A 26,517-nucleotide genomic window follows, 5' to 3' on the forward strand; every position below is an offset into this window, starting at 1 on the left:
AGTTTCAAATAACAGAAACACAGTTCCTAGCACTACTAAAATTTTTTAAATGTTGATTGGACCAGATTAATCTAAGATGTCTGAGTCATCTAGCTTAAAAAAAATCATTTGATACTTTCACATTAGTATTAATCATATAGTTAGTAAATTCAAATAAAACTGTGAATATTTATACACTGAGCTTTTAAAGAGAACAAATTAAATAAAATATAATTTCTATTAAAAACAGACAACTTTCAGAAACATTTGTATTGTATAGGCTTATTTAACAAATGTCTAGTCAGAGAGTCAATTTTACTAGGAGAAGAGAATATTAATAAGAGTATCTATGGAGCAAAGTATTAGGCATCTTCATTTAAAAGTAGTTATTTTAAAAACTAATAGAAAGGATTAAAAACAAATATAAATTAAACATTGACTTATAAATTGAATGTAGCTTTTTAAAAAACTACGCTATCAGTATTTAAGCATTAATAGTTATTAACTAAAGTATAGCACTAAGCATTTAGCTTTACAGATTGCCATAAAGTTTTAAGAAATTTAGGAATTATAAAAAATTGAAATACCACACTTTAACATATGAGAAAGCCTAGTATAATGTAAATAAGAGAAGGCAAAAACTAGAAGATAGACAATGGGTAATGATTACCACAATAAATACATTTGGCATTAAAATGCTTTTGTATTGGATGCTAAAAACAAGTTTATGCTGAGACTGTATGTACTTGAGAATCTCCATGTAATAAAAAAGCCATCATTCAACTTTACATAGTTCAAAATGCTATGAGCAACTTTACAATAATTACTACTGCTTAAAGTGACAGTTGTTCAGAACCAAACTAGTGACAACTAGATACTAAGTGGATACAGACAAGAAAGGCTGCTTAAGGGGCTCACTATTAAAGGAAGTCCTTTAGTCAACTGAAGAAAAATCTTTTCAACTGGCAAGTGCAAGGATAAGAAATAATATATTTAATACTATATAAAAATCATTAAGATTTCACATGTTCAATCCTAGACAGGACAACCTGAAAATAATTTAGTCAATCAAATAATAGTATCTTTAATAATTTTTTTCTGGTTTTTTTGAAACATAGTTTCTCTGTGTAGCTTTGGTGCCTGTCCTGGATCAAACTCTGTAGGCCAGGCTGGCCTTGAACTCACAGAGATCCACCTGGCTCTGCCTCCCAAGTGCTGGGATTAAAGGTGTGCGCCACCACTGCCCGGCTGTATCTTTAATAATTTTTACAGAATTATTCCTGTATGACCACTATAGTCAAAATTTTGAGGTTTTGTATGACTTAACACTTTTATATTTCTTCCACGTAGCACTCTCTTCACACACACACAGATCACAATATCTATAAATCAAAAAGTATAATCTCAGGAAAAAGGTGAGGCAAAAGTTTAGTCATGTCCATGAATATGCTAAAGAAGTAACAAAAGATAAATAAATCTTAATCCAACTTGTTAAATTTGAGTATTTCAGAAATGTTTAAAATTGTAAACAGGAAAATAATTGGACAAAGTAAACATAAGCTCTTTCCTTTGGTATTGGTAAGACACAAGGTCCAACTGCCATTATTCTGTCTACTATCTGGAATAGAATTTTAGAAAAAGTGCTATTTGTAGCACTAGATATTGGTAAAAAAAAAAAAAAATGTTTAATAAAAGGGTTCCATGGCCAAATAAATTTGGGGGAAATCACACACTGCATCTTTCTACTCCACATATAATGCAATTTAGCATTCTAAAAACTCAAATATATACACACTTAAAATAAATCTGCTTAATTCTCCCGTTTACAAGATTACTGGACACTTACAAGCATGCTTACTAACAACATGTAGGACATTATTCCACAGATATTTTGGAAACACAGTCCTCAATACTTTTATTATTCTTTATAATTCCATGTGATATGGCCACTACTTCCTCTTTCTATCCAAACTGCCTCCACTATCAAAGAAGAGAAAAGCAATCTTTTATGCATCTAAACAAACAGGTCTAAAATATCTATCTATAAGACTGATTTGAAAAAAAAAATACTTAAAATCTGCCACCTTAACCACACTAACCACTTATTTATCTTGCTATATTTTAATATATAACACTTTTAAAATCTCTTATGCCTGACAATGAGTAACACAGATAACTACTAGACACTGCCAAATATTTTTCACACTATTCCAAAAACTCCCACGGAAGTCATAAAAACTAACCATGCCCAGATAATGGCAAACTTAACAGCCAAAGGAGAAGTTTTCATAATAGACACGCAGTCACCCACACTTGAATCTGTAAGTCTAAAGTGCCATTTCTTATTTGTAAAATTACTCAGAAGACATACATACAACAGCTGACTGAAAAATTCTGACCTTGTAATTACAGAATTTCAGAGCCTTTTCATGCTATAAGATAATATATCATCTCTAAGCCATTTTCTACCAGATCAGAATTACTGTTCATAGTTGTATAAATGCATAATCAACTGTTGATACTATTAATAATGACATTTTCTGATACTTTAATGTCATTGTATTTAACCTTGATGACAGTGAAGTATTATATTCTACTACATAGGCAGTTAGTGGGCCTGGACAGCAGTATTGCTTTTACAGGACCTCAGTTCAGTTCCCAGCACCAAGGTGGTGGCTAACAACCATGGAAATGAACGACTTTCCCTAAGTCCAGTTCCAGAGGATCCTAGGCCCTCTTCTGGCCTCTGTGGGGACTACACACCCATGGTGTCCAGACATACATGTAGACAAAAGCATTCACACACATAAAAAAATAAAATTAAATTTAAAAAAACCAACAACAACAACAAAACCCAAAGGTAGCTAGTATTTATCAGTACATTATGTTCTAGATAACTGTTAGAACCTTAACATGTATTAATTTGCATAATCTTCACTGCAATAGGTAAGAGAGTTATCCTCTAGCATCCAGAAGCATAGAAACCTTTTTTCCAGATGGTTTACTTTGTTTCTCTCATCTAAAAACCAATCATTTATACACAATAAGCATTAGCATCTAGGGATGCATAATCCGTTCTCACATTATTTCTAAATTATGAGCTAATTCTTAACTATAATCTTACAAAGCAAGTCTGGAGTTGAACAGTAGGTCCATACCAAAGCAGTCATGGTCCTGGTTTAGAGAAAAATATTTTTTTTTCTTTCAGGTATATACTTAGCTGTACTAAGGAAAAACCCATAGGTTTCTTAAGGATATTTTCATTCAAGTTATATCATGTACTTTTGCTGTGGGATGTTCTGTATGTCAAATGTGTTGCTCTGATTGGTTAAAATAAATTAAGTGCTGATTGGCCAGTAGCCAGGCAGGAAGGATGGGGTAGGCGGAACAAGGAGGAGAATTGTGGGAAGTGAAAGGCTGGGAGGAGATACTGCCAGCCGCCCCCATGACAAGAGAAATGTAAGGTACTGGTAGGCCACAAGCCACGTGGCAAAGTATAGATTAATAAAAATGGGTTAATTTAAGATAAAAGAAGTAGAGAACAAGAAGCCTGCCACGGCCAAACAGTTTATAAGTAATATAAGCGTCTGAATGATTATTTTATATGTGGGTTATGGTACTGCCAGGGATTGATGGCACCTGGAGAGAATCTCTCCAACTACATACCTTGATCATATTCACTTCCAAAATTTTCCAAGATCTACATCTACTTTTATACTATACATACATAAGTGATTATATATACATCTATTAGGTCTAGCATCCTTCTATGTCAGAAAACATGCAATAATTGTCTGAGTCTGACATTTCACTTAATGAATTTCAGTTCCATTCACTTCCCTTCAAGCATGATTTTGTTCTTTATGGCTAAATAAAACTCCATCTTTACAGGTATACATATGTACATTACATTTTATCTACTCATCTATTGATGAGCATCTAGGCTCATTCCTTAACTTGGCTATTATTGTGAACAGTGCTCCAATGAACAAGGACATGCAGGTCATGTCTCTGTCATCTATTGTCTTAGATAACTCTAAGTAGGAGTGGTATAACTGTCATATGGTAGCTTCACTTTTAGCATTTTAAGGAAACTCCATATTGATTTCCATAGTGGCCATACTAATTTGCACTGCCACCATCCCCATGTTCACTGGTATGCTGATTTCTTAATTAATGATAGTAACTGGGGTTAAAAAAGAATCCCAATGTTTTCATTTGATTTGATTTAGTCCTGATGACTAAGAATGTTGAACATTTTTTGTTTATTGGTTCTTTGTATTTCATCTTCTGTGAACTGTCTGTTTATCTAATTTGCCAATTTTTTAACTGAGCTGTTTGGTTAGACACTTCAACAAACGGTCCTCAGAAATTGGGATAGCCCTCACAGAAGAAGAAAACTAACACCCTATTTCTCATCCCATCAAAAAACAATTAAAAATGGACTGAAGGCCGAGCAGCAGTAGTGCACACCTTTAACCCCAGCACTTGGGAGGCAGAGCCAGGCCGACCTCTGTGAGTCTGAGGCCAGTCTGGTCTACAGAGAGAGATCCAGGACAGGCACCAAAACTAAACAGAGAAAACTGTCTCAAAAAACAAAAACCAAAATGGATTGAAGAGCTTAGTGGAAGACCTGAAACTCCACAACCACTGAAAGAAAACACAGGGAAAACACTTCAAAATACAGGAATAGACAAGACTTTCTGATAACTCTTACGAGTACAGGAAATAATACAAGAACTGATACATTTAGAGAGGGCAGTGAAGAGATAGCTTAGTCAGTAGGAGCTTGTCATACAAGCATGATGATCTGAGTTCAACTCCTAAAACCCATGTAAAAAGCTGGGCATGGTGGTATGTTTGGAACCTCAGTGCTGGGAAGGGGCATGTCACTCCCTGGAATTCCTTGGCCAGATGGCCTAGTGTAATTGGTAAATTCCAGTCCAATGAGAGATGCTGTCTCAATAAACAAGGTAGACAGTGACTGAGGAACAACATTTGATGCTGAACTCTAGTCTCCAAACATACACCTAGTCATACACTTTCATGTTTTCATACATCCACTCTCACATGCATACACACACAGGCACAAGTGCAGAATTAACAAATGAAATTACATGAAACAAAGAACCTTCTAAATGTAAAGACAGTAACATTGTGGAAAGACAGCCCACAAAATGGGAACATTATCTCTGCCAACTATATAGCTGAAAGATTAATATGTAGGGCATACAAAGTACTAAAAATGTCAAGTAGCAAAAACCAAGTAATTGCCATTACCTAAGGACATTTCAATAGAAAGCCCTTGAGCAAGGGCACAGGAAACCCAAATAGCTCTACCAATTGTGACTTTGGATCAAAAATGAATTTCTGATCTAACTGGTAAGCTGAAGGCTATTTTTAATTATTATTATTAAGATAATGTCATCTATTCCTTTGATTTCCTAAACAAGCTCTTTTCAGGTAAAGGGGGAAGAGGCTGGATATTTTAATACTCTTTCAAAGAATGTATATATTTTAATTCAGAATAGTGATTTTACTACATGATGGCTACAGCCAACTGTTAAATACTATTCTCAAAAAGAGACTCCTAGAGAAGGCTGTTGGTGGAAAATCAAGAAGCTCCCTATAAAAAGATTAATGAGATTTTAAAAAAAGAAGAGTTACTTTATGTACCTTTTAGCATGTTAATGTTTCATAGTTTTAACTAAAAAAATTTTAAATAAAAATTTAAATAAATAATTTAAAATAGTAAAATTCTACTTAAGAAGAACATCCTATAGAAAAAGAGCACACATACACAAGAACTTTATTCAAGATTTTGTTTTTGTTGTTTGTTTTTCTTGAGACAGGGTTTCTTTGTGTAAGAGTCCTAGCTGTCCTGGAACTCTCTTTGTAGACCAGACTGGTCTTGAACTCATGAGATCTGCCAGTTTCTGCCTCCTGAGTGCCCCAATGCTGTGATTAAAGGTGTATGCCACTATATCCAGGATCATTCAAGATTAAACAACCCATTGACTATCTTTAAAAAGATACAAGTTTCGGTGAGGTTGTTTGTCAACACTGTTCTCAAACTCCTAAGCTCAAAGGATCCTCCTGCCAGTGCCTGGCTCAAAGATTTCTTTCTCATATAACCAAAGGAGTTAGAGTCATGACAAAAATTGAGATTTTCTAAAGAACTATAATCTATAAACATATTAGGCTAGTAAATTTCATTGATTAAAACTGTTTTAAACCCAAGTAATAGATAATTCAAATGGTATTTATACCATGCTAGAACACAAAAGGAGGAAATCTTTCAAGACCTTTTCACAAAGCAAGTATAAACTAGCCTTAGTATTACATCACACACACAAAAAAGAATAAAACTTTAGGCCTAAATGGTGAACTTCTGAATATTTAATATCATAAATAATTCATGTGCTATTGTATATTTATTTTAAGTCTCTGTAAACAAAGCATTTTTCTAGAAATGTTAATGAACAACCAAATAACAGTCTATTAATGAACCTCACTATACCTGGGATGTGACATAGATGGAATTTCTGTCTCTCATGTTTAAGATAATGGATTCTATTTCCAGCAAGGAATAAAAAATATTGAAAGGATATTTATATTACAGAATGCTACAATCTATAACAATGAAATAGCATTTGTTATATAAGCAACCCTTCATCATATGAGCAATCCCTCTTGAATGAAACAAGAAACAATATCAGTAAAATCAGAATATAAACTGGAAATATTATGATATATATTAGATTATAAATATATAATATTGGAAGTATTATACACACGACCATACTTATATCACAGAAAAATAATGCCCATTGAATAAATATGCTTAGAGACAAGAACAATTTTTGCTAGCATAATCAGTAGCCTGAATGGTTGAAAGTATTAACACAACACACAATTCCAAGAGAAGACATAAAACAAAGAATAAGTAAAAGGAAGAAAGAATTATTGTTTATATGATCTTATGTCTGGAAAGCCAAAGAAAAATATCTAAAAATGTATCAGAAACAAGAACATTCTAATTGAAATACAGTACAAATAAATAAGAAGGTAATCAAAGGTCTGAATTACAACAGCAGACCATAAGAGAAAACACTAAGCAATGTAAGCTTAACAAGAAATTAGCTGACTTTATAAGACTTCGGATTTTTTATTCTAAAGGACAACAATAAAAACTTAATAAATAGATAATCCTTTAGTTGGGTAAGATTCAATATGATCTTCCTCTGTTGAGAATTCTGTTTAGTTCTATAGCCCATTTCTTAATTGAACTGTTGGGCATTCTGATGTCTAATTTCTTGAGTTCTTTATATATTCTGGATATCAGAGGAAGCTCAAATGGCTGAAAGACATTTAAGGAATTGCTCAACATCCCTAATTATCTGGGAAATGCAAATCAAAACGACTCTGAGATACCACCTTACACCTGTCAGAATGGCTAAGATCAAAAACACAGAAGACAGCTTATGCTGGAGAGGATGTGGAGCAAGGGGAACTCTCCTCCACTGCTGGTGGGAATGCAAGCTTGTACAGCCACTTTGGAAATCAATATGGTGCTTTCTTAGAAAACTGGGAATCCATCTCCCCCAAGATCCAGCTGTAGCACTCTTGGGTATATACCAAGGAATGCTCAATTATACCACAAGGGCATTTGCTCAGTTATGTTCTTATCAGCATTGTTTGTAATAGCCAGAACCTGGAAACAACCTAGATGCCCTTCAACTGAAGAATGGATAAAGAAAATATGGTACATATACACAATGGAGTACTACTCAGCAGAGAAAAACAATGACATCATGAGGTTTGCAGGCACATGGATGGATCTAGAAAAAAAATCATCCTGAGTGAGGTAAACCAGACTCAGAAAGACAAACATGGTATGTACTCACTCATAGGAGGATACTAGATGTAAAACAAAGATGACTAGACTGCTACAAAACTCCAGGGAGGCTACCTAGAAAACAGGACCCTAGGAAAGACACAGGGATCGCCCAATGACAGAGAAATGGATGAGATCTACATGAACAGCCTGGACAGTGGGAGTAATGAAGGGCAAGGTTTGAGGGAAAGAAAGCTTAGGGGAGCAGGAGATCCCAGCTGGATAAAGAACAGAAAGGGAGAACAAGGAATAACAGACCATGATAAATGAAGACCACATGAGAACAGGAAGAAGCAAAGTGCTATAGAGAGGTCCCCAAAATCCACAATGATACATCCACTGTAGACTACTGGCAATGGTCGAGAGAAAGCCTGATCTGACCTAGTCTGGTGATCAGATGGCCAAACACCCTAACGGTGGTGCTGGAACTCTCATCCAATAACTGATGGAAGTGGATGTAGAGATCCTCAGCCAGGCCCCAGGTAGAGCTCCAGGAGTCCAATTGTCGAGAAAGAGGAGGGACTGTAAGAGTGTGAATTGTTGAGACTAAGATTGAAAAGTACAGGGACAAATAGCCAAACTAATGGAAACACATGAATTGTGAACCAAAGGCTATGGAGCCCCCAGCTGGATCAGGCCCTCTGGATAAGTGAGACAACTGAATAGCTTGAACTGTTTGGACGGCACCCAGGCAGTGGGACCCAGACCTATCCTTAGTGCATGAGCTGGCTGTTTGGAACCTTGGGCTTACACAGGGACACTTTGCTCAGCCTGGAAGGAGGGGACTGGACCTGCCTGTACTGAATCCACCAGGTTGAATTGAATCCCCAGGGGAGTCTTGGCCCTGGAGAAGATGGGAATGGAGGGAAGGGGCTGGGGGGAAAGGTGGGGCTGGGGGGAAAGGTGGGGCCGGGGACTGGAGGGGGGAGGATAGGGGAACCCATGGCTGATGTGTAAAATTAAAACACAAATATAATAAATTTTTAAAAAGGAGAAAAAAGTGATGAAAAAACTAAGAATTTTATTTATTTTTTAAATATCCATTATTATATTTCTATTTCTGAACCTGGGGACAAAAAAAGACTGTAAAATCCAAGAATTCTCCAGTCCATATTGTATCATATCTAACTTCAGATGAATAAAATAAATTTCCACATTTTAACAATTAAAAAAAAAGATTCAATATGGTTTTATGTTGATAATTTTACAGCAATATTATAGCAGAAAATAGTCTAAGATGAATTTAATAAAAGTAAAGTCAGCCATAAAGTCAAAGCATGTGCCTACGATCATCGAGCAGATAAAGAGTTACAGTATAAACTCTAATTACATCAGCACATATTTAGTGTATTTCTACAGGCACAGAAATTCTCAAAGCATGTGCATCTACCCAATACCACACATAGAAACCCTGTTAATAATGATTAAAGAGCACTCAGGAGTTGGCAGCTATTACTCATGTTCATCTAAATTATAGGGACCATTCTGACCCTAGGAAGGCCTTACTTATTAAACAAAATTGATAAACCCCAGAAACACCTAACCTGAAATAGTATTACTTTTTAAATACAAATGAATTAAAACACCACAGGACAAGTATGGAAGGTCTGTTAACGCATTCCTGTGAGAAATGAAAGTCTGGATTTCATGAGGTATTTCAACTGCATGGTATCATGATCCTCTGACAAGTGGTAAAGATGGCATCCAAAGTGAAAATTCTCCCTTAGGCTGGGTGACTTTTTCTTTTCCAAGATACATGAAAAACCTATAAAAATACACATCTAACCTGAGACATTTTATATTTTTGTTTAAAAAGAAGGTGGTGGTAGGGTCTCTTAAAACTTGAACACATGATCATGGCATATGCCTTTAATCTCAGCACACAGGCAGATTTCTGTGAGTTCAAGGACAGCCTGGTCTACTGGACTGTTACAAAGAGAAACCTTGTCTCATAAAACAAACAAACAAAAAAAGTGAAAAACTTGAACTTCCTATCAAATGGAATCAGCTATAGAACAGTAAAAAAAAACTAAGGCCCGAGCTCATATTTGGATGGATTACTCACACAGAGACAATTACCTCTACTGAGTGAGAAAAAAGATGAAGGTAAAGCTCAAAGGTGAATAGGACAGTAAACTATTAAGACTTTTAAACTAACAAAACTGGAGGGACATGACTTCTAGTACTTTTTTTTATTCATCTTTTTGAATATTGATTTTATGTTCACACTGGAATGTTTGCAAGTTCTTAATTAAAATAAGTAACCCTATGCTCCAAAAAGTCTGGAAATTGGATGAAGTGGTTTTACACTGCAAATCAGTATACTGGATTATGAGACAGTAATGATTCAAACCTTCACAAACACATAGCTTAGACTATAAAGTATTTTCCTGCTCATACGACAAGCATAAGGTCAGCAAGAAGTTCATGCCTGTCACATCAGTCAGTGACCCAGATGGATGGAGTAGCAATGGACACTGGTACTTTTAGTCGTCAGAAAATATATACCATCTCTTTAAAGCCAACAGCCATAAGTATTATTACACCTGGGAAATCACAGGAAACACATTTGATTACTGCTGCAGACTCTCTTCATTATTTGTCTACTTTACTAACATATACACATACATATGTGCTCCATATTTACAAATACAGATTTAAAATAAGAGGAGAGATTGATTATACTTCACATTGTTGGCAAAGGCTGAAAAACTCTTCCTATTACTTAAATATAATAACCTTAACTCTAAATTAATTAAAACATTTAGATTTATTTGTTTTTATTTTATATGTATGAGTATTATGTTTACATGTGTGTCTGTGTACAATGTTTACGCCTGGTAACTGCAAATGTCAGAAAAGGGTAGTAGGTCCCTGAAACTGTAGTTACAGATGGTTGTAAACCACCAAATGAGTGCAGGGAACTGAACCTGAGCCCTCTGCAAGAACAAGTGAATCATCTGCTGAATCATCTTTCTAGACCTCAAATTAAATTTTAAAAGGTTATAATTTTTCTTTAAAAAGCATTATGCTTTCAAGGCTAAAGAAAAAAGTTTCATAAAAATTTTACAAATGTTTTTTAGTTCTTTCTGCTAAGCTAAACAAATTAAACTAATAAACTGGCAATGACCTATTTCTCCAGTGGCTTTCAAAATCAGTAAGCCTTATCTTTTAATACTCAGAGTGACTATGTGATCAGGACAATCACATATCAACTTTACAAAAAAAGGGACACAAATGTGTGGACCACATACTAGTCAATTCAATGAGCTGTGTGGTTTGTTTTTTTCTTTTAGTAAAGGTCCCACTACGTAATGCAAGATGGCCTCAAATCTGCAGTCCTCCTGCCCCAGGCTCTCAAACATCAGGATTATACACACATAGTACCCAAACTAGCTCAGGGGATGACAAGTTTTTTCTTCTAAAGAAAAAAAAAAAATCTAAGAAATTTTTCAAATAGAAAAGTTAAAAACTGGTGGTGTGGTTCAGGATGGTACTTCCTTCTCATGCAGAATACTATGGGTTCAATTTCAACCAAAGCAACCCTCCTCTCCCACACACACATACACATACATAGTGGGGGAGTTCAATGGCTCATAAAGCTCACAGATTCCTATACAATACTTTTCTACATTTATTTTATCATGTATGTATCCATCTATCCAGCAAACCTTATTTTTAATTCATGTCAAAGTAGACAGCATTATACTTAACCTAGAAACAGCCGAGTTCAGTGTGTTTCTATAGTCTCTCTTTTTTTGTTTTCTGTTTTTTGTTTTGTTTTGTTTTGTTTTTTTCCGAGACAGGGTTTCTCTGTGTAGCTTTGCGCCTTTCCTGGATCTCGCTCTGTAGACCAGGCTGGCCTTGAACTCACAAAGATCCGCCTGGCTCTGCCTCCCGCGTGCTGGGATTAAAGGCATGCACCACCACCACCCGGCTTATAGTCTCCATTTTTAAGGTTAACAATCATATGGTAAAACATACATGCACATTAGAATAAACTGACAAATGTATTCACATCTAAACCTAAATATCTACGCAGATGCACAATACTCAATTCATATGAGCAGAATACTATGGTGGTTGTGAGAGGCTAGAGGCAAAGACTGGAACAATACAGGACCAAAGGGCATCAAATCTCAATAAAGAAAAATGATTTCAAGAAATAAGTTGTTTCATAGTGACTATAATTAATAACATACTGCATATATAGTCATGCATTGCATAATGACATTTCAGAAAATTTATAAGGACCCATACAACAGGGATCCCATAAAATTATTAATAGGATTGAAAACACTCTCATTGCATAGTCATAGTGCTTTTAATGTGGTCACATAATATATTTCACATTTATGGTGATGTTGGTGAAAACAAATACTACACTGTCCTGAGCTGTATAAACACACAGTGTATGTAATTATGTTCCATATATAATAACTGATAATAGACAATTACTTACATATTTAAAAATACTATGCTTTATCATCAGAGCACACACTTTCACAATGAAAAAAGAAAAAAAAAGGTCTACTGTTAAAACAGCACACTGTTCTGTCAACCTCAGCCTCAAACACCTCTTCACTAAGAGGTAATAGGCTAGCAACTTGCTAATACCATTTAGGTTTGCATTCACTTTAAACACACAATGATGACATTTCTTAGAATGTGTCTTTGCTGTTTGTTAAATGATGTATGTATAAAACGTAAAATGCAAATACTAAACCGTAAGTGTTGTTAGTATCCAAAGAAGCTATGAGAATGTATATATTTAAAGGCCCACACATTTTTTGAATTAATAATTTCTCTCTAACCATTAATTATCATGTAATTAAAACATAGCAATACAAAAGGAAGAAATTATTACAAATGCCCTTTTACAGAGGTAAGGCAAATATTTAATATCTATAGCAAGATGAGTATATACTATCTACCCAACTGACATTCATCAAATTAAAAAAAAATTACTCCCACAGGAGTTCAAGAATCAATCCATGAAGAATAGATACAGCACTAAAAGTAATTTTGTTATGTTCCTATCCTGTATCTTCAATTAGACTTATAAATGCTTCGGGGGCAAGAGCATTTCTTGGGCATGTGAGGCAAACACTAGATTAAATGCTATAGAAATCAGTGGCTGTTTGAGAAGAAGAAAACCCAAAAGCCTAAGAAGCAGCCCAATCTGGGCTTGAATCTCTTAAAACCTAACCAGCTGTGTAACCTTGTATCCATTAGCTAAATTTCGTAAGCCTTCAATTCATCATCTAAGAATTAAGGCTTACATTTCACTTTCCTTTCAAAGTCAAATGTCAAATAAATGACCTATATCCAGACTCAAACATGGCAAGTTCACCTTCTGCACTCCAAGATTTATAGGAGATCACTCTGACCCTATTCAAGACATACAGAGGCTGGAAGGACCCTCAGGACAAAGCACATGCTCACCACAAGCCTATCCCTGTTGGAGGGAGATATACATGGGCCTATTTAGAACTAAACAGGAAGCCTGGCCTCCACAGTCTGAAGAGTCCTGAAAAAAAGTCCTGGGTCTCAATTCCTGAGAGTATGGACAGAATTTAATTGTGAGGATGGTGGAGGGGAGGGGTATTCAAAATATCTATAAATGTAAAAAGGCCTTTCAAATTACAGAACATAGTATGGGACAAGAAGAGAATAGTTTAGACTTTGAATAGGTTTGGCCCTTATGAACATATTCTCCCATATAACTCTGAGGAATCCAAGAATTTCCAGTTCAAACTTGACTTTCTGGTCCCTATAAAAATGTATTTGTCAAAGTTGGAAGATGAGCTGTATCTATGTAACTGTAACTATATAATATATACATATGAATGGTTTTGTATTTGCTAAAGACCCTGAAAAGTATTAAAAGTTGCTTTCCTACAGCTCTTGTTAATAACCTAGTGTGTTTATAGCATTTGCCACACTTAAGTATCATTTAATTGTGTAATTATGTTTCAATATACCAACTGTGCAGATAAAGAGACATGGAAGAAACTTTGTCAGAACTTTTTTCTTTTCCTCCACACTACTCTACTTCCAAATATCTTGGCATTCTACCCAACCATAACATTAATTCTACACTCCCTAAGACAACACGCCCTTAATCCCTGGATCCTTACATTCTCTGTGACGTCTCTTTGGCATCAGTCACTGATCTTTCTTAGAAATGTTTTCTCTTTTGGCTTCTAAGACTATACTATCCAGTTCTTCTCTCTGCCTTTTGTTCTTAATGGTGCTATTTTTTCAGAGTTGTTTTAAAAGATAAGTAAGATACTATTTCTGAAAAGTGTTAGTACAACGCATATGTTTAATAAACGTAAGATTTTTCTTGCCCTGGGGGAGATATAAGCTGAAAAGAACAGCAGCTATTATCAGCACCATGTCAGCTATTACACAAGGAAAGCTGACATAACCTGTGTAAGAAATCTAGTTTTAATATGACTTAGCTGTATGATCATGGGCAAATCATTTTGCTTCTCTGAGTTTCTGCTTCCCATCTGAATTATACTGCAATGTTCTTGTGAAAATTAAACAAGAAACAGGTAATAAAACAAACAGTACATGGTATATAGTTACTAAATGTTTGCTCCCTCTACTTGTTTCCAAATAAATAAAACTAGTTCTTTCATCCTTTTGTGTAACTTCCCCAAACTATGTTCTGAGTCATTCAACTTGTTGTCTCTTATCCTTTATACCGACACTCTTTCACAATCATGAATCCAACACTTCTGGAATATGGTTCTCAGTCATCTCTGTCTGTATCTCCCTCTAATGCCTACCCCATATCTGTAAGGTGTGCGAATTATTTCTTCTGAGAATCCCACTCCTTGCTATATCAAATTTATCTCTTTCCTTGCTAAAACAATAGAAAGCAAAAGATCACAGCATAAAAAATGATGAAGCAGAGCTGATGGGATGGATGATAAAAAAGCAACTCATTTCAGTTTCCAAGCTTGCCTACCATAGTGACAACAAAACTGCTAAGGAGGGGTTCTCATAGATCATGTCAAAATGCTCTCTCCTGCATCTCCCTCATTCTTCAAAAAAGAAACTGTAATTCAGCCAGGCAGTGGTGAATGCCTTTAATCCCAGCACTCGGGAGGCAGAGCCAGGTGGATCTCTGTGAGTTCAAGGACAGCCTGGGCTACAGAGTGAGTTCCTGGAAAGGCGCAAAGCTACACAGAGAAACCTTGTCTCGAAAAACAACAACAAAAACAAAAAAAAAAGAAACTGTAATTCTGTTAAAAACTATAAAGCCCCAAATGCTCTTATTCTGAATACCCTTACATTTATATATTTCCCTAATCTAATACCTATTTAGGGATCTACCTGTATAACATGTACTTCATGTCCAATAACAATCATGTATATTTCTAATATATTTCAGGATTTTCAAAAAACATTTAGTGAAGACATAGTCAAAACACAGATCATAATAAGTAAAGATGTTTAGATACTTTTTTTCTGATGAGAGGAAATGTTCTTCAAATCAAAAGGCTAGGGATTCTTTTAAAATAGGGAAAATAAGAAAATGGAAAATTTTCAATTTCACTGATTTTAGTCTTGCCTGTATAACAGGAAAATAACCTTTCAACATATCTCATGCTGCTAATACTCTAGAAACTATTTTTCAAGACCTGTGCAAACTTTTCTTCAAAAAAATAAATTTTCTAAAATGCTTTCTAGTCATTATCTTCATTTTATTATAAAACAATTCTTAAAATGACAGTATGCCTCTAAAATCATACAATACAGACTAAATTTAAATTTACTAAATATTAAATAACTTAAAAACTTCTATACCCAACTGACAAAATATCATGAGGCAGCATCTTTAAAACAAGGATTTCTGCTCTGGTTGGCTTTATTTCTAGCCAGGATAATTTAATCGCATTCTAGTTTCAAAATCAAAGAACTAGTTTTGATTTGCTCATCTTACTTGAGTCGCTTTATCTTTCATACATGAAGGGTAGTGAACATGAGGGTCCCGTGGCCACTGTCCTGTGAGGTAAGGTCCTGTTATCGCATCCAAGGAAGAGGTTCGCCTTATTGTACTAGAGGTTCGAATTTGCTGAGATTTTGGTCTGTCCGCTAAAAACGTGAAAAAAAAAAAAAAGTTAGATGTTAGACCATATTTTTAAATTAATAAACTTCAGGGCTTGTAAATGCATTTTCCTCACTTTTTCTAGTAACATACAAACTCTAATAGCCCTCTTGTATGAGCTGATAAAAGTTATGGACCCTTTTCCAAGGAAATATATTCATAAAAAAACACATCTGGGGGTTGGGGGACTTAGCTCAGTGGTAGAGCGCTTGCCTAGCAAGCACAAGGCCCTGGGTTCAGTCCTCAGCTCAAAAAAAAAAAAAAAACCCACATCTGTAGGATTTTTACAGACCCTTGAAAACCCAATCATTTCAGGGATCTGTAAGGAAATCTACATATCACCTCTGCTGTAACTTTAATTAAGATTCCATCAGGCCTCACAAGTTGCCACTTTTGTTTATAAATGTCATCTCTGCATTCATTTCAACTAAATCTTACACTGGATCCTTGGTTACCATTGCTAAAACTAATTCCACAGTTACCATCTACTTATGACATAAAAGATTTCCACATTTTGTCTCTCATTTATCTCAGGTGTTTGTTATCTTGCTACTCTTCCACATGCCTGTTCTAGAGTCATATGAATAATTTGTATTTTTCCCAAAAGTAGACTGTGTCTGTCTCTGAACCCTCTATTTCCTATAATGCTGTCCTTCCAAGTTCATCTGACAAACTTACTGATCTCTTTAAGACCAGTTTAGATGTCATCATCAGATTAGTACTGTGAAAGTTTGCTCAACATCCTTTTGTCTCCTTCCTTCTCTAATTAAGAAAGCCTCAATCCCTTCTGCTTTCAAGGTACCCTAAGTTTGTCTTTCTCTCCCACCAGAACATAATTTCAGATACTACAGACTGAAAGGAAGCTCATGTTTAATAGTTAATGAATTGATTTATGAGCACATAAATAATATTCACAAAGAACCTCATATTTTAATTCAACATCCTTATTTGTAGATGAATTCAAAGCAGTAAAGGGAACTCATTGTGTAATGATGTAGAGCAAGGTGAAAGATACACGGCGAAAGGGACAGAGCGATCTCTGAACATGCTATTTAGTTCGATCAATCTGCTCTACCAATTTCACTCTCTTCCCCATTCAGGTACCTTAAGTATCTACTGAAAATCAACATTATTACATGAAACACCTAACATATAAAGAAATTAGATTTTCCATGTATCTACCCCAAATAACTTATACTATCAATATGTACTTATAATGAAGTCCATGGGACTGGTAACCAATAAAGTTCCAATAAGTTCCAATCTTTACAGTCCTGTTTTAAATCAGGCATCGTACTACCCATACTACTAAAGATCAGGAAAAATATCTTAATTTGTCACTGTCATTTAGGTATCTTGAAACTAGAATGCACTATTAGTTTATCAAATCAGAGAGAGAAAAAAAGTACTATGGATCCTGATGTTACATTATCTAGGCACTATCTTAAAAATGTAGCTTTTTTTGACCTAATAATTATTAGAGAAAATTTGAAAATTACCAAATTCCCTCTTTATTTTTATTACTTAATTAAAATTTACTGTGCATAAAAGGCAGAAAACCTAATATCTATTTCTACTATTAGGAATCACCTGTAATTTTCTTTGTGGAAAAAAAGCATGATTAATTTTCCTGAGTAATAAAGAACATACATTTTGGCTTTAGAATACAACTTATCAACTGAATTAAATAAAAACTTAGAGTAATGAGTTAGCCACTTGATGTGGTACTTAGAAAGGTTATCTAATATGTCAACTACTGAGTTCTAAAAAAAATTCACATTTATATTTGTTCTCTACAATTTGATACATGTCAGTTTGTAACATCATCATTACTTATAAACATTTATCTCACTTACTACTTTTTAAATACTATCAAGCCAAACATTATGGTTCCCAACTGCTTTCTGTATAATTTGCCTTGTATGTTTATTCTCAAGATCATCTAATCAAATTTAATGTGTATGTTTTATACAAACTAATCCTACTTTTTATTGTAAAAAGTGAGTTTATCCCACTTGTACTGTATTTTTTCCTAGTTTACAATACTTCCTACTTGCTTTTTGTTTTACTGATTTTCTCCTTGTCCCTTTCTTACTAACTCTTAATTCTTTCCAGTACTTTTCCAAGTTTATAAAAGCAATATTTACTAATTTTATAAACTGTGAAAATGAAACTAATGTATACCTTAAAATTTGATTTGTCATGCCCTTCTAAAGGTTTTTAAAAGTTACTTTATACTTCATCTACCAAAAAGAAACAGGATAAAAACAATTACTCCTTGAATGACAGAGCCAGTGATAAAAAGGACACAGAAAATGAAAAGCCATTAGTAGTGAGAAACATAACCTCTATTTAATCTACTCTATTTAAAAATTGTATGTAAACTGGGCAGTGGTGGCGTACGCCTTTAATCCCAGCACTCAGGAGGCAGAGGCAGGAAGATCTCTGTGAGTTTGAGGCCACCCTGGGCAACAGAGTGAGTTCCAGGATAGGCACCAAAACTACACAGAGAAACCCTGTCTCGAAAAAAAAAATAAATACATAAATAAACAAACAAACAAATAAACAAGTAAGCAAATAAATAAATAAAAATTGTTTGTAGCTTATATGCTTTTAAAACTCTTTGTAAGCTAGTATGTAGATCATTTGATGAGTACAAGACCCTGGGGTTCAGTACTTATCACCATTAAAAAGTAAAAATTAAAAAATCCTCCTAGCCCGACATGCAAGTGTGGTGGCACACACCTTTGATCCTAGCACTTAGGAAGCAGACACAGGTGGAGCTCTGTGAGTTCAAGACCAGCCTGCTTTATACATCGAGTTCTAGGTCAGCCAGGACTACATAATGAGACCCTGTCTCAGGAAAACAAAAACAAAAACAAAAAAAACCAAAATAGACAAAAAAAGTAAGAACAAAAATTCTCCTAATCTCATAGTAAACAAAGATTTTTAAAAAATTTAGTGTGAACATGTGCTCAGATATGTATGTCCATGAGAGTGCTGTCATGCATGAAAAGATCACAGGTTGGTATGGAGTGTCTTCCTCAGCTGACAATGACAGTAATCTTCCATGAAATGATTAGCCATAATAACCTCATTTATCAAATGCAATTAAGCTCTTCGATTATCAGACCATTTATCATAAATAGTACAACTATATCAATTAACTCATCTGTTCATATTGTCTAAACTTCCAATGTTGGGGTTTTAACTACTTCAAAATCTAAGCCTAAATGCCCTTAGATTTTTATTGATTTCTATATATTTCCCACCAATTCCAGTTTTACATTTTAGCACAATAAATTCAACTGCAAGAGTAATACAACAGAATATCCAATTAACTTGCTCCCAACATATTTTTTTTATTTTAGTGGCAATTACTGAAGACTAGTGATTTTGAAAATCTAGTATCTTAAGATGATAATTTCCAAGAGAAAGTTTTAAAAAAAGTGGCATTTCTACAAAAAAAAAAAAAAAAAGTTTGAGAACGTTAGAAACTTTAAGAACTTTAGCTCTAGGGTAATATGATACAAGTCACCGTATCCTGCAAACTACACTTAGCAAGTAGTAAAGATATCTTACTTCTAAACATCATGCATAATGTAAGGCACACAATACATGAAGTGCTTCCATTCTTTATTGTACTTTAACACACTTCAGTCTGGTTACCATATATTCAGTTCAGTCTATGAACAAATAAAACCTGTCAGTTCTCTATGGTTAGACCTCAGTCAAGTCAAGATCAGCCAAAGCTTCCCATTTATAACGACACAAGCAAAGTGTAAACTTAAATCATTTATATTTAGATCTTTAAATCAAGCTATCGTTCCTTGAAGTATTGTATAGATGGTAATTCTATGAAACAGCTGTCACAACGGTACCAATACCTTAATTCAAGAACCCCATTATTACAATTGCAAAGAATCCTAAAAGTATTCAGCAACATGCTTAAGAAAACTAAGCACTAACATTGTTATTTTCTGTACAGAAATCATATTAGCATTTTAATACAAATATTGAACTAATAATACTAGCCAATAGAAACAGTAGTGTATCATCTGTTATCCCAGCAATATACCCTAACATGAAAACGGAAGCAGAAAAAGGAACACCAAAAGCTCTCATGGCAGCTAGCATAACATATGCAACAAAGAAGTGACCTTTCTCAAACAAGGTGGAAAAGCAAACTAACACCTCAGTTGTCCTCAGACCTTCACAGACATGCCTTAGCATACACACATACCCAAACACAAAATCTATTTTCTTTTCACCAAGCATGATCTGCCTATTAATACTAACACTCAGAGGCTGAGGCAGCAGGATCCTGAAGTCAACACTAGCCTGAGACACATAGCAAAACCCTGTCTAGGAGAATTTGGTAGAAGGAATCAACATTTCACAGGAACTATTCAGGGTACCAAGTCACCCAAATTCTACAATAGCTCAAGAGCTGATGGCTGGAAAACTGGAACTAAATCTTTAGGATCCAGGTGCTCAAATACACACGCACGCACGCACGCACGCACGCACACACACACACACACACACACACACACTAAATAAATATATATAATAAGTATACATAGAAGCTTGACTCAAGAAAACATCCTGCTACATAAAGGGCGACCAGTTCTCTGAAATTTGCAATGATAAGCTAAACTTCTAGATCTAACTAAATTTAATAGCCAATCTGCTCCTTCAAAAAAAGTCACTTTCCAAACTAAGCACTAGCCATACAGCAAATTTTAAATTTTAAATAAAGAGTTCAGGTAAATGCTTATGAACATTAGGAAGATAAAAGCTGAATAAAGATTTGGATAACACTAAAAATGTTTTAGAAAGCATATAGAAACATGTTTTAGTTTATACACATACACACACACACACACACACACACACACACACACACACACAAATATAGGCTACTATCCCTGCTCTTGGTTTAATACCACAACTTGCTAAGACACAATTGTTGAAGACATCACATATTTTGCTCACAGGACATGGAGAAATCAAGTGGGAACTAACCAGGAAGCTTCTTCCTTGCCAGACAGCTTTCATACTATCAGAAAGAGCTGATGTAGGTTGGTGGGAGGAAGTTAGCAAAAGCTTTACCCAACTGAGAATTCTGTGAACCACAATGATCAGTGTGACAAGACATGCCCACAGATACAATAGTAACATGAGATGTTTCAATAGTAAACAACTGGTTTCTGATTAGATTTAAGACCCACCCCACAAAGGAAAAGCATTTCTGGTACCCTTAAGCCAGCTAAGAACCCATTTTTGATGTGTTCACAGGTCCCAGTGGGTAAATCCATTACTATTATTTTGTTAAAAGGACACAATATCAAACTGTCCTGTAAATTCATGTCTCTATACCTATAGATTAGTGCAGCTATCAATCTTCATCCTAAATTTCTCTGCACAGTGGGTAGTGGTTAATGCAGAAATTAACAACTGAGCTAGACAGCAGTAGTGCCTGCCTTTAAGCCCAGAACTTGGGAGGCAGAGCCAGACGGATCTCTGTGAGTTAGAGGCCAGCCTGGTCTACAGAGTGAGATCCAGGACAGGCTCCAAAACTACACAGAGAAACCCTGTCTTGAAAAACCTAATAATAATAATAATAATAATAATAATAATAATAATAATAATAACAACAACAACAACAACTGATCAATGTAGAAGAGTAAATGTTCATGGAGATGAACAGTCACAAATGGGACATCTTTATCATCACCCCCCACCAAGCTTCAAGGACCATAAAAGAAGAGAAGGCAGAAAGATTTTTAAGAGCAAGAGGTTAGGGAGAAAACAGTGTCTTCTAGACATGACAATACAACTGCATTCATGAACTCACATTAGCTGCCTGCACAAGAGTAACTAAGTCAGCCAGGCAGCGGTTCCAGAACTTGGGTGACAGAGGCAGAAGCAGGTGGATCTCTGAGTTCTAAGCCAGCCTGGCCTACAGAGTGAGTTCTAGGACAGCCAGGGCTACATAGAGAAACCCTGTCTTGAAAAAAAAAAAAAAAACCAAAAACCACCAAAAAGAAGAAAAAAGGAGGAGGAGGAGGAGGAGGAGGAGGAGGAGCAGCAGCAGCAGCAGCAACAAGCAGGTCAATGTTCTAGCACAGGAGAGGGAGGGGCTCATAAGTCCCCCCATACCATCCTCCCCAGGAGCTATTGACAGTTGATGGCTTCTTGGCAAGAATAATTATGTTTTCTTTAAACAAATGGACTATGGTTGGTCAACCATGTTCCAGTGGAGGCCTCACACCCATGAGAACATTAACAGCACAAACTGGAATCAGTAGGTTATTTTTAAAAAGAGATGAGATGAGACACAAGTTGAGGGCATAGGGAAATGAGGTGGGCCTGGGAAGAGATATTTAAATGGGATGGGAGGTGAAAGTGATTGAAATACCACAGAAAAGAAAGAGGGGAAAAGGTTGGAAGATTCAAGCACTTAAAGCATTTGGAGGGCAATGAAAGTTGACTACAATAAAAGTCATTTAAATGAAAGTTGACTACAATAAAAGTCATTTACTGAAAAACATAAGGCAGTCTCAAAAAGGCCATTAAACAGGCTTTCCATATGAGCAGAGTAGAAGTTAGGTATTTAAGCAGGGTGAAACTTCAAACATAATAGTTTAACTTTATTGAAGGATTTAATCATGACCCTAAAATTATAATACTGTATACTCATAAAACAACTTTTGCCCTTTAAAGATAGTGTTTTATTATGTTTAACCTATTTTAATCTTCATAGAAATCAAAATAGCAAATGCATTGGGACAGCAAGACATTAGGTGGCTTGTCTCCAATTTCAAAATTTTCAAAAGGATATACTTTTTAATCTGAAATTTGAAAAATAACCATAAATATATACAAGTAGGGAATGTGCCTGCCATTGTTTCACTACAGTTAAAGAGAAAGTTGATAAAGTTCCAGTTATAAATAGATTTAGTTTTAGTATATTTGTAATGAAAGCCATTATCTTAGAAACTAGTTTTAAATATAGTTTATTATATATCATATGAATGTTAAATATTTAAATATTATCACTACCAAATTATATTTTTCTTGCCTTACAATTACAGAGAATGATTTTTAAAGGAAATTAAAATTGCATAACTGAGAATAAGAAAAAAATGTGGACACAGGCATAGTACACAGCTTTAAACTTAGCATTTGGGAAGCAAGGGCAGGAGAATTTCTATGAGTTTAAGACCACCCTAATCTACATAATGAGTTCCATGCCAGCTAAGGCTCCATCATGAGACCCTGTCTCAAAAAAAAAAAAAAAGAAAGAAAGAAAGAAAGAAAGAAAGAAAGAAAGAAAGAAAGAAACTATGTGGGAAGGGGATATGCATCTCTATCTAATCTGATGCATAATAATATTATCTAATATAATTATGACTAGTTTAGTTTTCTAGTCAGCATGTTCTAGGCATTTTATCAGAATCCTATATTGGTCTGTCTTCCTAAGCACAAAATCAATGAAAAATTAGATCAATACATGAGCCACTGTCATAGTCCATTTCTGTTGCAACAACAGAATATTAGAAACAGGGTAACTCATAAAGAAAAGAGGTTCACAGGGGTTCATAGTTCATCATCAAACTAGGAAATTCAAAGGCATGGTGCAAGCATGTGCTTGAGCCCTAGATAAAAATTACAATTGAAGGAGCATCACAAAAAGAGGATGAAGAAAAAGAGGATGCAGAATGAATATAAGAGCTGGATAATTGCATGGAGTGCTATGAAAAGCTTTCTTCAGGACCTGACACATTGCACCCATTAATTCACAGCTGGTGTAGTTATCTTCAGAAGACCAAAATTTAGCATACAATTTTGAGGGGTATGCTCTCCAGGCCCCACCACTTACTGAGAGAGGCTCCTGGCAGCTGATGGATGCCAGAGGAAGAAAAAATTTTTTTTCTCTAGAGGTGTGGTCACTAGGAGGTTTCTCCTGCTCCAGTATATGGACACATGGGCAACCCTGATTGGACTTAGTAGGTTATTAAAAAAAAAAAGCAGGGGGGTGGGGAGGAAGAGGAAGAAGTTGGAAAGGGGACGTGATGAAAGAAATACAGGAAGGTGGGAGAGATGGGAGGAGTGCATATAATATTTCATTATAAAAATGCATGAAATTATCAAGAATAAAGAAAAATTATATTAGTGAAAACTATATCTGCAGTCTTGTTATGTAAATCAGCAAGAATTAAAATAATAACCTTCCTGAGTCTTTTTTGAAAGAATCTACCTAGAAGAAATTGAACCTAGAGTATGCAAAGCAATTAAGGATGGCTGGAATGTAGGAACCATTCAGCTAATCTTTGAAAAAGAAGAGCAAGAACATAGAGATAACAGCCTTATATATGTTTAATATATGTGTACATACACTTCTCATATTCAATTATACTTTCACTGTGTTGGCTAGGTTTAAAAAATACATTTCTGCTCAGTCTAAAGAAGTAATTGAAATCTGAGTGCCTACCTACACTCTCGTAACACAACTTTGACCTAGTCTTGTCTTCCAAAGCTGACAATCACAGAATAATTCCAAAGAGCATCTTAGAGAAGCCTACAGTAAATACTATGAAGGGATCAAGAAATAGAAATCCAGGAATCCCTTTAAGGGAAATGGTTGGTCAGAGGACTTACAGACTTAAAGACGGTGCTATATGACATAAACATCATAGAGTGAAGCCTTGAGAAGGGCCTTCTCCTTGCCTTGGAAGAGGCTAAAAGGAACTTGGAAGGGACAGAGAATAATCTGCCAGACATGTCAAAAAAGAAGAATCTCTAAAATATCGTTTACATTTTATTCCGTGTGTGTGTGTGTGTGTGTGTGTGTGTGTGTGTGTGTGTGTGTGTGTTTGGTGTGTACAGATGTCATAGGAAAGCTTACAGGAGTTGATTCTGTCCTTCTACCACATGGGTTTTGGGAACTAACTCACATTTTCAGGCTTGAAACAAGCAGCTTTAATCACAGAACCATCTCATCTGTACCTCAAAAATTTTAAAGCAAGAAAAGAATTAACTCTATTAATATTATGAAAACTCTACAAAAGAACAATCAAATTATGTCAACTTTAAGATACAGTATGAATGGATATAATGCTGTGGGATGTCTTTCTGTATGCTTTGAATATGTGTTGCTCTCACTGGCTAATAAATAAAGCTGCATTGGCCTCTGGCAGGGCAGGATGGAGCCAGGCGAGAAAACCCAAGAGATAGTGAGAGAAGAAAGAAGAGTGGGAGGAGATGCCAGCCTGCTCCATGAAGGAGCAACAAGATGCCAGCAGACCGGTAACGCCACGGCCACAGGGCAACATACAGATTAACAGGAATGAGTTAATTTAATATGAAAGAACTAGCTAGCAAGAAGCTGAAGCTATAGGCCATATAGTTTGTAAATAATAAAAGCCTCTGTGTGTTTACTTGGGACCCAGGGGCTGTGGGATGCAGGTCAGAGAGATTCATCCCAACCCAGGGGCCAGGTAGGACTGGAGAAACTTCTGGCTACATTTGGTGCCCAACCTAACTGTCTCTCTCAGATAAGCTGTGATACAGAGATGCTGCAGTGTGCAGGCCTGACCTACAGTATGGCAGGTTCATGGCATGTGGGCTTGACCTACAGTATGGTGGATTCCTGCTGCCATACACAGAGGTGTCTCCAAGCCATGCAGTGCACATACATAGTGAATTTAGCTTTTGCTAGTACAGACCAAAAAAAAAAAAAAAAAACAGGTTTCTGGGCTACATGTTGCTTGTGGGAGGCATAGACCCATTGCTTCCCAGAGCTGGCAGTAAATGTACCTCCGCCATGTTGGGAAGCTGAGGTGTGCAGAGTCAGCAGGCAAGGCTGCCACTTTGGATCTAGGCACACTGTATATTAAATCAATGGTCAAAATTTGATTACAAATTCACATTAAGACAGATTCAGATAGAATAACACTCTAAACAATTTACAATATATGTAAAAATGTATGTAGGCTTGAAATAAGAAGGAATAACTATAAAGGAAGTTTTAAAAAATAAAGCCTTTAAAGAGAATTAGAATAATATAAAAGTTAAGCTACGTAAAGATGAAAATTACACAAAGAATGTGGGTACTGCAGATTATTATATTGTCTTTGGATTTTTAACTGGAAAGAGGCATTTGATTGTAAAGGCTACTAAGTTAAACCAATATGTATATTCAATATGTATATTTTAAAGGTATTTTGACTTCAAAAATTATGTCTAAAGATACGTTGCTTGGAAAAGAGGTTCTGCTTTTATTTCCACAGAAGATGAGAACCTATGGGATGCTTCCAGGTCAATACAGTTATCAACCAAGAACCCTTGAAGGGTCAATAAAGCCTCACAGACTACTACAACCAAGATTTATTTATAATTATAATTCTTAATTTTCTCAGGATCTCTATCCTGTCTGTCTGTACAGACCTCCAGATCTCCATGGTTAACTAGTGCTAGACTTTGAGGCACGTGCCACCACACCTGGCTC

The 26,517-nt window shown here is 35.4% G+C and overlaps 1 protein-coding gene across 1 annotated transcript in view; it reads right to left on the reverse strand.

Moving 5' to 3' along the window:
* Nucleotides 1-26,517, reverse strand: part of Glcci1 (glucocorticoid induced 1) — a 76,718-nt gene that overhangs the window by 35,436 nt on the left and 14,765 nt on the right. Inside the window, exon 2 of the mRNA XM_036180926.1 lies at nucleotides 15,837-15,988. Coding sequence (XP_036036819.1) covers nucleotides 15,837-15,988 — 152 coding nt within the window. The remainder of the gene's footprint in view (nucleotides 1-15,836; nucleotides 15,989-26,517) is intronic.

This window comes from Onychomys torridus, chromosome 3, assembly GCF_903995425.1.
Source record: "Onychomys torridus chromosome 3, mOncTor1.1, whole genome shotgun sequence".
Lineage (NCBI taxonomy): Eukaryota > Metazoa > Chordata > Mammalia > Rodentia > Cricetidae > Onychomys > Onychomys torridus.